The sequence below is a fragment of the Ictidomys tridecemlineatus genome, chromosome 3 (assembly GCF_052094955.1).
Source record: "Ictidomys tridecemlineatus isolate mIctTri1 chromosome 3, mIctTri1.hap1, whole genome shotgun sequence".
Taxonomy (NCBI): domain Eukaryota; kingdom Metazoa; phylum Chordata; class Mammalia; order Rodentia; family Sciuridae; genus Ictidomys; species Ictidomys tridecemlineatus.
Window position 1 is genome coordinate 202,202,778 of NC_135479.1, and position 12,755 is coordinate 202,215,532.

The 12,755-nt window shown below is 38.7% G+C and overlaps 1 protein-coding gene and 1 non-coding gene across 3 annotated transcripts in view; one reads left to right on the forward strand and one right to left on the reverse strand.

Moving 5' to 3' along the window:
* Map3k7cl (MAP3K7 C-terminal like) overlaps positions 1–12,755 on the forward strand; it is a 39,430-nt gene that overhangs the window by 11,475 nt on the left and 15,200 nt on the right. Inside the window, exon 3 of one of the 2 annotated variants that reach the window (XM_013357789.3) lies at positions 3,957–4,018. The exons of the other annotated variant lie outside the window; for it this stretch is intronic. Within the exon in view, the coding sequence (XP_013213243.1) occupies positions 3,957–4,018 (62 nt within the window). The remainder of the gene's footprint in view (positions 1–3,956; positions 4,019–12,755) is intronic. 2 annotated transcript variants of the gene reach the window in all.
* Trnav-cac (transfer RNA valine (anticodon CAC)) lies at positions 2,725–2,797 on the reverse strand. The gene has a single exon. It is a non-coding gene; the product is annotated as a tRNA-Val (tRNA).

Here is a 12,755-nt window from a genome sequence, read left to right on the forward strand (position 1 = left end):
TACTATGGTATGTTATAATGGTTGGGATACCAACAAGAAAGTTCTATCTTAAGGACCATTGGCTTAGTCACACAGTGTTTGCCAAATAAGCAGTGAACATCTGCTTACTTTAAAAATTCCTCTTTAATTCTTTCTTTAATATTTCATCCTCTAAAAAATCCCTTAGGACACATTTTGCTTGGTCCATTAAACCTACATTGTCGTTTTTGAATGAAGTGCTTTCCAATTGCTTCCTTAATGCATTGAAAAATATAAGGTAATTGACCATTTTAGCATAGAGTCTAAGTCGCTGCTTTGCACATAACAGACACTCTATAACCTTCGGGTAAGATAAATTTTAATAAAAAATATACTTGCACTATGATTTTGTTCTATTATAAACACACCTAGCAACTGTTCTTTCTTTCTTTCTTGTTGTTTTTAAGCTAAACATCCTAGGGGGTCTCTCGGTATAGCTACTGTATAGACGACTTCGTGCTTCTGGAATTGTCAAAACAAACTTCACTGCTCTCAGGAACCCTGATCCAGTATCACTGTCAAAATGTTTTACAATGATTCGGCCAAATGTTTGTGGAACAGCTGTGCTACTCGTCTAACTGAGTCATTTTCCTTCTTTCCTTTTGGCCCATTCCTGTGATTCATCATTCCACTTTTAGAATATTTGCCTATTTTTAAAACCAGTCAAAGAAGACAGCCACGGTTTAAAAGTAAACACCCCACACATCAACGTGGGGCAGCTCTGTGAGCTGCTTCTCGGGCCCTCAAATTCTTGGCAGGCAGGGATGCCAGCTAAACCAGATGGCATGGAGCAGTGAAATACAGGGTTGGCTTGCAGACTTGGTAGTCTCCTTACAACTGTCTTTGGTTTTCTTATTTCCGCTGCCATTTCCTGCTTGGGTTAATCCAACTTGATCTATTCTTTAACACAAGGTTTTTATTTTGCTTGTCTCCAAAAACATCTATTATATGTTTATTTTCATGTCAGTCAGTTAGACTTTCATTTCAACTTAAGCAGTCCAGTCTTAAGCCTTCATTTATCTGGAAAATTATCTTTACAGTCACATATAATATACCTTGACACAGTGTAACTATAAATGATGGCATAGATTCAATATTGAACTTCATTAATCCTGGGTCACAGTAGTTATTTTCTATCTATGTTACTACATTAGAAAAAAATGAATAATTTTTCCTCCCTTTTTAATAATTAAGCAGGAAGGAGCATGGCATTGCAGAAGGCGAGGTGGATTAAGTCTCAGGAAGCATCTGAGTTCCGTTCCTGAATATCTCCTAGAATTCTAGAATTCTCTGTCCGCATTTGTACTTTACAGAAGTGGTTTCTCCTTCCAACAAGTGCCTGCTTTTCTGTCATTATTAGGGTTGGGATGCCAAAATATAATATGTCCTCAATTATCTGTGCCAAATTGTTCTGGCCTTGGACCCGATGAGCTAAAATAATCATGGTGTCTAGGTTTTTGAAATTGTACTGAAATAAATTAAATGCCTCTAAGACCAAAATCGGTTTTACAGAGTATAAATTTCATAATGCAGGCTCTTTCTATAATGGGTCAGCAGTGGCAAGTGGATATTTCTGCCTTTTGTGCAGTTCTTTGCAAGTGATGGAGTGAATTGAAAAGGCCACAGCAATTGGCTAGAATTTGTCACTCCTCGTCTTGGAAGGAAGATAGCATTCCAAGAGTCTGTGGATTGAGTCTTCTGCGAAACTAAGTAGCATCAATGAACCCGTGGACATATACTGACTGGCCCAGGTGTGGGTACAAAATGGATTCAAGTGAGGTGGTGCATTGCTTGGTTCAAAGCCATTTCTAAGCAGGAGTATTATTATCCTCTTTACTAAGAAAGAACAAATGCTATTAAGTGACAAGACACCTGAGGTATCTGGCAGAAATTAATACTGCCTTTGTTTAAATGATCTTTCTGGTAAGTATCTTCCAGGTTTCCAAAGAGACATATTCCCTTAGAAACGAGGAGTACTTCATGTACTGCATTTTATTTGGGCTGTGCTATCAGTGAGTTGGGAGGGAATAAAATTGATCTGCTACACTTGTGAGCTCTTTGTAGATTCAACTGAGAATGGAAAATGTTTTGTTGTTGTTTTTTTTTAAAAAAAACTGTCTGTATTGAACTTGTACATACTCCCCCCACCATTATTCCCCAAACAATACAGGCTAAAGGCTATACATTATTGACATAGAAATTAATTGTAGAATTAGAAGTAACTTAGAGATGATCTAAAGTATATGGAAGGATGTGCTGAAGTTATACATAAGTACTATTCCATTCTATAAAGGACTTGAATGTCCTCAGATTTGGTATAATGGGAAGTCCTGGACTGAATCCCTCTTGACATAAATGTACTTGTTTCTTCATTGAATAAAGCCTGTATCATTTCCTCTAGTTCAAAAAGAACGCAATCAATTTTTATTAATAAGTTTGGTTATGTTAGTGAGAATATAAAGAACCGTTATCTTTCCTTGATTTATCATAATTTAAAATGGCTTTTTAAAAAAAATTGTTCTTTTAGTTTGTATTTTGTGGTATTCTCAATAGTCATGTACTGAGGTAGGTACTGGAGAAGGATGGATGATGGCCCCTGAGAGCCAGAGTTGACCTCGAGAGATGGAGGTGCTGTTTACCAAGGGGTGGGGTCAGTAGGCTCTTCTTGAAGACATTCTTGGGTAACTTGGGTGTTTTTTTTTTTTTTGGCAGTACTGGGGATTGAACCCAGGCCTTGTGCATGTGAGGCATGTACTCTAACCAACTGAGCTATATCTCCAGCCCCCAGTGACTTGGATATTTGAGGCCATATTTCTTTCTTTCTTTTCTTTTTTTAAGAGAGAGGGAGAGAGAGAGAGAGAGAGAGAGAGAGAGAGAGAGAGAGAGAGAGAATTTTAATATTTATTTTTTAGTATTTGGTGGACACAACATCTTTGTATGTGGTGCTGAGGATCGAACCCGGGCCGCACGCATGCCAGGTGAACGCGCTACCGCTTGAGCCACATCCCCAGCCCTTGAGGCCATATTTCTGTCAGGTTTTCTCAGATGCTTCTGAGATTGCATTTTTTTTTTAAAAAAATATTTCTTTTTTAGTTGTAGTTGGACATAATATCTTTATTTATGTGGTGTTGGTGATCGAACCCAGTGCCTTGCCAGGGCCAGGTGAGCACTCTACCGCTGAGCCACAACCCCAGCCCTGAGACTGCATTTTTTTGATCTAGCTAGTCTATTGCCAGTCTGTCTATGTGAGTGTTTCTGAAGAAGGAGGATGGGGCAGCTGAGGACAGTTGCCACAGCTGTCTGGGCTCCAGCTGCCCTGAAACAAGTCTGTGGACTCTGCCTCAGGTGGGGAGGGCTGCCTGGTGTGTGGGTGGCTTGCTGCCCTACCTGCTGTAACCCAGAGCGAGTTCCTGGTGAGCTGCCTGTTGGTGCTGGTTTGTGGTGAGAGCAGAGGGCACGACCATCAATGTTTGCGACGCTTCAGTGCAGCTAATGCTTCTGTTTTTCAGTGCAGTGTTCTGCCCCATTGAGGTTGTTCTGGCCACCTCATTAACACCTTGTTAAGCACTTTCCTGCATATCATATGTTTTGGTTTTGGCTAATGTGGGAATTTTGAAAGACAAGTAGCCCTTATTAATCGTAGAGCTACCAGACAGGATATTGGAGGATCCTCTGTGTGTGTGTGTGTGTGTGTGTGTGTGTGTGTGTGTGTATTTTTTCTTTAAAAATTTAGTCAGTCCAATTAACCTCCCCATGCTTCTATGTGTACATAAAATGAGCAAAATTTCTCTTCCATTCTGTCACCACTGAAGTGATGAAAATAACTGAAGCAGTAGATAGTGACAGTTTCACTATTGCACTACAAGGCTGGTCCCAGTAGGGTGAGCTTAAGAGCTAAAGGCTCTCTAGTGAAGAATCATTTTATTTTCATGTTTTAGATGATACACCTCCTGAAGACCCTATTCCTTTGGTCTTTCCAGAATTAGACCAGCAGCTGCAGGTAAGTCTTTCTGCTTTCCTTCTTAGTTTTGCAAATGATAGTGAGCAGGGGAATGGCCTAATTGCAAAAGACTGACTTGAACACAGAATGGGAGCTTCCAAGTCCTCCATATTTGCATTGCTGGAGTTCTGAAATCAGGTTGAAGCCCTCATGGAGTACCCTGTCTAGGTACCCAGACATCAAATGCTTACGATATAATCAAACTCCTATTTTCAGGGGTTCTGGAATCTGGAAAAGAGATTGGTTCCTGCCCCTCTTTGCTATGAGATTTCTCTGGGCCATTGGGATTTTGGCCCTGTTTGAGGCTAATATTTAACAATAAACTCTGCAAAGAAAATTTGTCATGGTTTCCAGGACTTTGAAATAATCTTTCTTGCTCGACTGCCTGCCCCTCCCCAGTTCTCTGAAAACTTTTAGTGGAATATAATCATTGTGAATTAAACCTTCTGAAAACCTTGGTTTGATCCGCAAGAAAAATAATTTGTAGCCAGGTACAGTGGCGCACGCCTCTAGTATTCCCAGCTACTTGAGAGGCTGAGGCAGGAGGATCACAAGTTCAAAGCCAGCCACAGCAATTTAGTGAGATCCTAATCAACTTAATGAGGCCTCAAAAATACATACATACATACATATAAATAGGATTGGGGATGTAGGACCCCTGGGTTAAATCCCCAGTACCCCCCCCAAAAAAATGGTGTGTATGTATGGTTTCGGGATGATCTTTTAAAAGATTTCTCATTTGAATACACCAGAGTTTTTTTTTTTCTTTTAGGAGATATTCATGACATTTTAAAATTTCTTTGGATGCTATATGGTGATTTCTGGCAAGGATGATTTTAGAAAGAGGTTCTGCCTAAAATACCTGGATGCCAAGCTTGGGTCAGTCCTTCACTTGAGTACTTAACTTTGAGTACTTTGCGTACTTAACCTTGAGTACTTAACTTGGATATTTGAGGCCATATTTCTGTCAGGTTTCTCAGATGCTTCTGAGATTGCAATTTTTTTTCAATATTTATTTTTTAGTTGTAGTTGGACATAATATCTTTATTTATTTATTTTTATGTGGTGTTGGTGATCAAACATTTAGGCAAAACTAATAAAAATCTTAAATTCTGCACACAGATGTTTTGCTTGTCCGCCACCTTTTCCTCCTAATTATGGATTCTAAAAGCCTCTAAGGAGGGATCTGTAATCTTTAGTTTCCAACAGACCCTGACATGTTGTACTATGGGATGAGTATCCCTTATCCAAAATGCTTGGGAACAGAAGTATTTTGGATTTTTTTAAAAAAAATTTGAAACATTTGCATATATATGCATATGCATATTTGCGTATGTGTGTGTATATATACACACACATACTTGTGGACGGAACCCGTTTCTAAACATGAAATTCATTGAGGTTTCATATACACCTTATGCAGATAGACTGAAGATAGTTTTGTACAGTGTTTTTAGTGCACCTGTGTTTTGACTGTGACCTATCACAGAGGTAAAGTGTGGAATTTTTCACTGGTGACATAATATCTGCACTCAAGAAGTTTTGAGTTTTGGAGCATTAGGATTTTCAGGTTAGGGATGCTCAAACTAAATCTTATACTCAGTAGTTTTTTTCCAATTGTGGGTGTCCTAAAGTCATTTGAGCTTGGGACTTCTTTTTTTTTTAATTTGTATAATTCATTGTAAAATATCATTTTTACTTTCTCTTGATTACATATGTTTCTTTTTTTAAAAAAATTTTATTGTTGGTTGTTCAAAACATTATATAGTTCTTGATATATCATATTTCACATTTTGATTCAAGTGGGTTATGAACTCCCATTTTTACCCCGTATACAGATTGCAGAATCACATCGGTTACGCATCCACTGATTTACATGTTGCCATACTAGTGTCTGTTGTATTCTGCTGCCTTTCCTATCCTCTACTATCCCCCCTCCCCTCCCCTTCCCTCTTCTCTCTCTACACCATCTATTGTAATTCATTTCTCCCCCTTTTTTTCCACTTTCCCCTCACTTCCTCTTGTATGTCATTTTGTATAACCCTGAGGGTCTCCTTCCATTTCCATGCAATTTCCCTTCTCTCTTCCTTTCCCTCCCACCTCTCATCCCTGTTTAATGTTAATCTTCTTCTCATGCTCTTCGTCCCTACTCTGTTCTTAGTTACTCTCCTTATATCAAAGAAGACATTTGGCATTTGTTTTTTAGGGATTGGCTGGCTTCACTTAGCATAATCTGCTCTAATGCCATCCATTTCCCTCCAAATTCTATAATTTTGTCATTTTTTAATGCAGAGTAATACTCCATTGTGTATAAATGCCACATTTTTTTTTTTATCCATTCGTCTATTGAAGGGCATCTAGGTTGGTGCCACAGTCTTGCTATTGTGAATTGGGCTGCTATGAACATCGAGGTAGCAGTGTCCCTGTAGTATTGAGCTTGGGACTTCTGATCCAGGACAGACTTTGGTGGATAGAGAAAGAACCAAGAATGGGTCCACATTCCACCCAACATGGTGTTCCTTTCTGTTTGCTTCAGTTCTTATCACCTGGCCAGGTGCACAGGGTCATTAAATGCCTTGGAAGCAACTAGGTCATGTTGGAGGAGATGGTGTCCCAACTTCTGGGGAGCTCTCTAAAAACCAACCCAGAGCAACTGAGGCTCTGGGAGGAGCCCACGTTGTCACGTCTCCGGCAGTTCTGGGCATGGCAGCAATCTGCTACTGGCCCCTTGGTTCAACAGAGTACTCTCATGGGGGAATAAATGATGATGGCAGAGGAGGTGGGAGGGTTACAGTGATTACCACACAGCTGTCAAAACACAGCTTCCTAATCCCTAAAGCTTCCTCTCTAGCCCTCAGTCATCTTATCTCCCTCTTCCTTGGTCCCCCATGCTTCTTTGACCCAGCTCTCCTGGTTCCTGGCATCTGATTCCCCTTCCTCCCTCCACCCATATGTCTTCTTCTTTTCAGCATAGAGAGCTCCTCAGCCTCCCTGTGCTGCATGCCATGCTGCTTGCTTAGTCCGTAAGCTGCTGCTGGTGCAGTTGGGATTGTAAAATAATAACACTTTTCCCCCACTTACTACTTTTCCCTTTCATGTTGTTATCGAAAAGCTATTTTATCACCATGGAAATTAGATGAAAATAAAAGTAAACATATTTTGAAAATAAAAAATGAAAGCATATTCAAGATCTTGTTCCTACATCAAATTATGGAATGTGAATTTTACTTTTTTTTTTTTTTGTATTGGAAGAAACATTTTTTCCCCCATTGGGAACTTTAATGATTTCCCCTGGTCTGTGGAACAGTCTCCACAGGATTCTCAGTACCCCTGACAATTATCCAGATAAAATTTCTGTTAAAGCATCAGTAAGTCCATTCGAATTTTACAGCTTTAGTTCTATCTGACATGCATTAGAAATTAAATCTATTTAATTATTTTATTCCAATGAGATGATTTCATCTTCATTGGTCTTTAATGAGGCAGGGAATTGACAGAATGCTTTCTAGCTCAGAGGTCTTCGTATTTTTTTCCCCTTTAAATATGGAATCAGTTTTCCTTATCCTTAGCAGACAGAACCTTCTCAGCCTTCCAATGAAACACATTTAAATAAGTGTATGCTTATTGGGTGAAGGATGTGATTGGATTTGTTACAAACATTTGCTGAGTTATTAGTACACTTGGTTAAGTTTATCTTTGTCTAGAGCTACTGCCTGTAACCTTTACACTCTGGGGCATGAGTAAAAAAAAAAAAAAAGCAAGACAGCAAGGACCGAGACAGAAAAACTTAACAACTAACAGAAAAATGACACCTAAAAGCAGATTCTTCCTTCTGTGTTAAGCACCTGCATTTAAGCCATTCTGCAGCAGGAAGTCTGTTTTGAAAGCAATGAAAATGCTTTGTGTACAAAGGAAATAACCCATTACAAGAAGAGGGCCGCCTTTATGGGCAGTCTCACGGGCTTTCACTGCACAATTATGGTTCTTGGAATTTTTTACTACCACAATCCATTATGGAAGAATAAAAGTTGGGTTGCAAAGGCATATAAAATACCTTGTGGGTGTCACTATTTGAGAATGGACTGTCTTCTCGATTGCCTCTGTTGAAACTTAAAAACTTGCCTATTAAAAATGGATGTTGTCAGGAGATTATTGCATGCCCTACATTTTGCAACCTCTCAAACTTAAATACCCACAGTATATGAATGCCTGCTCAGTAAAGGATGTTTCCCTACAAATAATTATATATATATATAAAATACTTTGTAATTTTTTGATTTAAATTTTTTAAATTATTTATATATGAGAGCAGAATGAATTACAATTCTTATTACACACACAGAGCACAATTTTTCATATCTCTGGTTGTATACACAGTATATTCACACCAATTCATATCTTCATACATTTACTTTGGATAATAATGATCATCACATTCCACCATCATTAATAACCCATGCCCCCCTCTCTTCCCCTCCAACCCTCTGACCTATCTAGAGTTTGTCTATTCCTCCCATGCTCCCCCTCCCTACCCCACTATGAATCAGCCTCCTTTTATCAAAGAAAACATTCGGCATTTTTTTTTTTGGGGGGGGATTACAATCTTACTTGATCCTTGCAGTGATTGTATAAACTACTATGTGTCCACTTACAGAAGAGAAACTTGAGGCCAAGTTTTGGTCTAAAATAAATTTCCTAGTCCCCACTTTTCCTTAATACTTTTTGTGGAATGAATGGGCTGCTCGAATTACTTTGATAGGTGGAGATTTTCTTGTATTTGGTTGTCATGGTAGTTCTGGAACAGTCTTGTAAAATTTGTTCTGACTTTCTGATATCCAGTGCACATTCCTTGGTAATTTATAAAGCGTAGCTATAAAATATCCATTTGGTAGATACTTTATCACCAACTTGACCCCCAAGATTTTTCTGTTGCTTTGCCAAGAATGTGGACATGTTTGAGCATGTAATTCATGGTACTTCTATTTTCACAAAGCCAAAAAAAGCCCTGTGCAAGAATAGCAGTGACAAACATTTCTCTTGATGTCTCTATTAATGCAAAATGTTGGGCAAGAGATCTCAGGGTAAGGTAGGTGTTAAAGTGAGCATCTCTTTATAATATTCACTTGTGGGCCTTGGGCCTCTGCCCAAGGGCAGGTGGAAGGTTAATCTTACTTTGTGCAGATTCCTTTCTTGGGACTAGATTTCTAAATTTCCTATGCCTATGCAGGACAGTATTTTGGTAGAGCTTTATATTGTACAATTAGTAGAAATAAGGCCCAATTCTATGTACATTTTAGGGATAAATGAAAAATTCTTACTTTTCTTCAAATTTCAGTTTTCTTATATTTGGAAAAGAAGTAATGACTGACCTCTCTCTGCACTGAAAGATGGTAGAATCCTTAAACAGTTCCAGGTTTTGGGTCAAAAGTAAGACTGTTTCACACCTTGGTAATATTATGATGTTTGGAAACTCTTGCTTAAATCAAAAGTATGCTCTCATGACTCAAAGCTATGCTATAATGTAGTTAGTATTAATTATATTGAAATGAGGAATATAGTTTTATAATCAGGCAAAAGATATGACATCAAGTAAGTTACAATAAAAAACATGGTTATTAGCATAGATTGATGTGGGTTTGATCTCAGCTCCACAGTAGATTTGTGATTTGGGGCATGCTATTTATTCTTGCCAACCCTTACTTTTCCTAACTGCAAAGTGGAGATAACAGTATCTTTCTCACATTGTTGTGGGAATTAAATATGGTAATGAGTAGATCTAGCACAGTCTGGCAAAATAAGTGCTCAATTTAAATGAATTTCCTTTCCTGGTGAAATTTTTGATTGAGTGGAATATTTAAAACAAGTAATTTATCTTTATTTGTGCAAAGTGAAATAAAACAAGCTTGCCTTTGGATTTTCAAGTCAGTTACAGAGTTTTTTTGATGCTCTCTTCTTGTCACCAAGGAAAGGTACTTGGAAAACAATGTGATTTTTTTTTTCCTGCTAAATTGAGCAATAGCTTCAAATGCTCTATAGTCCTCCCATCTGATCGGAGATGACAGTGACAGGTGTCTCTGTGGTACAAACTGAACTTGCCTTTTCTCAGACAGAGTCTGATAAGTCCAGAAACTGATGTCACCTCCACAAATAAACAATTTCATAGCTTCAGTTGAGAACCATAATATCTTGTTATCCAAGCAGCCTCTCCAGAAACTTCTTTTAGGTCTTGCATCAACACATTGCTGAATATCGGGAAATGAAAATGGTAGAAAATAAAGAATTCTCAACATGAAATGCAATTCTAAAAGGCTCATATAAGCACTGACAATAGCGAACATTTTCTCTGTCATACACATGTTGAAAAGTATCTCATAATTAGACTGATATGACCACACAGAAAACACATATAGATACTTTGGAGTATTACTATAGTAACTTCAGTTTATTTTTGGGAAGCCTAGTTAGTGGTTATTAGGATATTAGGATATAACTTATTGGAAAAATCATGAAGACATTCTTGAGTTATTGCCCTCTTTTACGTAAATTGCTTACATCAACCAAAAGGATTTAAATATACTTTATTCTAATGTAATATAATGCATAAGTTATAAGTGGTAGTGCTTACTTGGATTATAATGTAGATACTATGGAAATATCAGTTCTTAAAATATATTAAAATACTTAAAATTTTAAGATAATAGAATTTTTATGATGGGAATTAGCCTGGACTGTTTTTCCCTCTTAGTTTTAACAAACTATGCTTGTTAATTTTGAGTCATTTCGATGCCACAAAATTTTTGAAATTTTTTTGTAGCTGTAGATGGACAGAATGTCTTTATTTTATTTTATCTTACTCTGTGCTAAAGATCGGCCCCAGTGCTAGGTCAGCACTCTGCCACTCAGCTACAGCCCCAGCCCAAAGATACAAAAAGTTTAAAACAGACACCCCCATTCACCCCAGAAATAGGTAACCCTGAGAATCAAGAAATAAACACAGAGTCTGCTCAGCCACTGTAGAATGCTTAGCTTCCTAAATATATCTTCTGTGTGGGAAGCTGGGATAGGAAAATTAAATTCTTGCATGTTTAAAGTGGACGGGCCAGTAGTATTTGCAGAAGCCAAGTAGAAAACGGAAACGCTTAAGCCGGCTTTGCCCCTTGCAGAGGGATGCTTGGCCGAGCCCTCTCCCCTGGGGCCCTTTCCAAAGGCCAGAATCCACCCAGGAGGAGCTTGCTGTGAACTGATGGCCCAGATGCCTGGTGTGGCTCAAGGCGGCGGCATTCTTGGAATAGGATCCTGCGGTTTCTCTCTTACTTCATCTTGTTAAATCGGTCCCGGTGATTGGGCTGGGTACCAGAGATAGTAGCAGTTCCCACAAACTGCCATGAAATTTAAACCCTTCTGGAGCTCCATGGTCCTCCCACGCTGCCATGGCGAGAGGCGGAGATGGGAGAAAGAGGGTGAACGGGCAGTGCCACCCCCCGGGCCTGGCCCCATCCAAGCCCCAATCAGTGTCTTGAATATGTATGTCTTGGATTCCTCTTGTTGGGTAGGCAGCATTTCATGTTTTTAAACCAGAGTTTGGAATAAATGTATCCAAAGTGTGGGAAATAATTTTTTTTAAAAGTAGCATAGTAATGGAGAATATTCATTCACAAGGCAAATTTCTCCTCCTGATGTGAAAAGAAATGATCACATCAATAATTTCTTTATTGCTTGTCCGTAGCGGGCATGGGATTTTAACTACGATAATATAAGAAAAATAGTCCAAGTCAAGCAATGAGAATGGAAAAGGTGTTACTTAAAATTAAAGTTAATGAATGTTTGTCACCTGGTCACTGTGGGCATTTTTTTTTTGTACTGGGGATTGAAGGCAGGGCCTTGTGCATGTGAGGCAAGCACCCTACCAACTGAGCTATATCTCCAACCCCTATTCTTTAGTTTTTAACTTAACACAAACCTATGCTCAGCTGATCAGCTCACAAATGCCAGTTGCTTTAGATGCCACGTTGCTTAAATCAACTGGTAGCTCCATTTTTAAACTGGAGACATAATTCTCATGCTTTTTGGCATCTATTTTCTCAGGCAGAAACTTTATTTCAGTGAACACTGTTGGTCATACATTGTTGCTTAACCTGAGCTGTTATAAGAAGGTAAGAGAGAATCACTGTCGTCTTGGACCTAACGAAACTACACACATGCACACCTTATGTTATAAGGCAATGAGAATATGCTGTTACACAGAATAACGCTTCCATTATTCTGTTTCTACTTTTTATATTATGTATAAAACCTAAATATCTCAATATTTTTTTTTTCATCAGAATTGCTGTTGGGGTGAGAACATCATGTTTTTGTTTTGTTTATAATACTAGGATTGAATCCAGGGGCATTTTACCACTGAGCCACTGGCATTTTGTCCAGCCCTTTTTATTTTTTATTTTGAGACAGGAGCACACTCAATTGCCCAGGCTGGCCTTGAACTTTCACTCTTCCTGTCTCAGCGTCCCCCCTACCCTCAGTTGCTGGGATTACATGGGTGGGCCCTCTTGCCCAGCAGCATCCTATGTGTTGGAACAAATTCTCTGTTGAGTTTTCTGGGCTAGGGTGAATGTCTAACAATGTTACTCATCGTCTAAAAACATTAGATTCTGCTGGCCAGAGGACATTTTGATTTGCCATCACCATTCCTGATTAGCAGTGAATGGATTGGGATTATAAAGGGGTGAGGAACTTG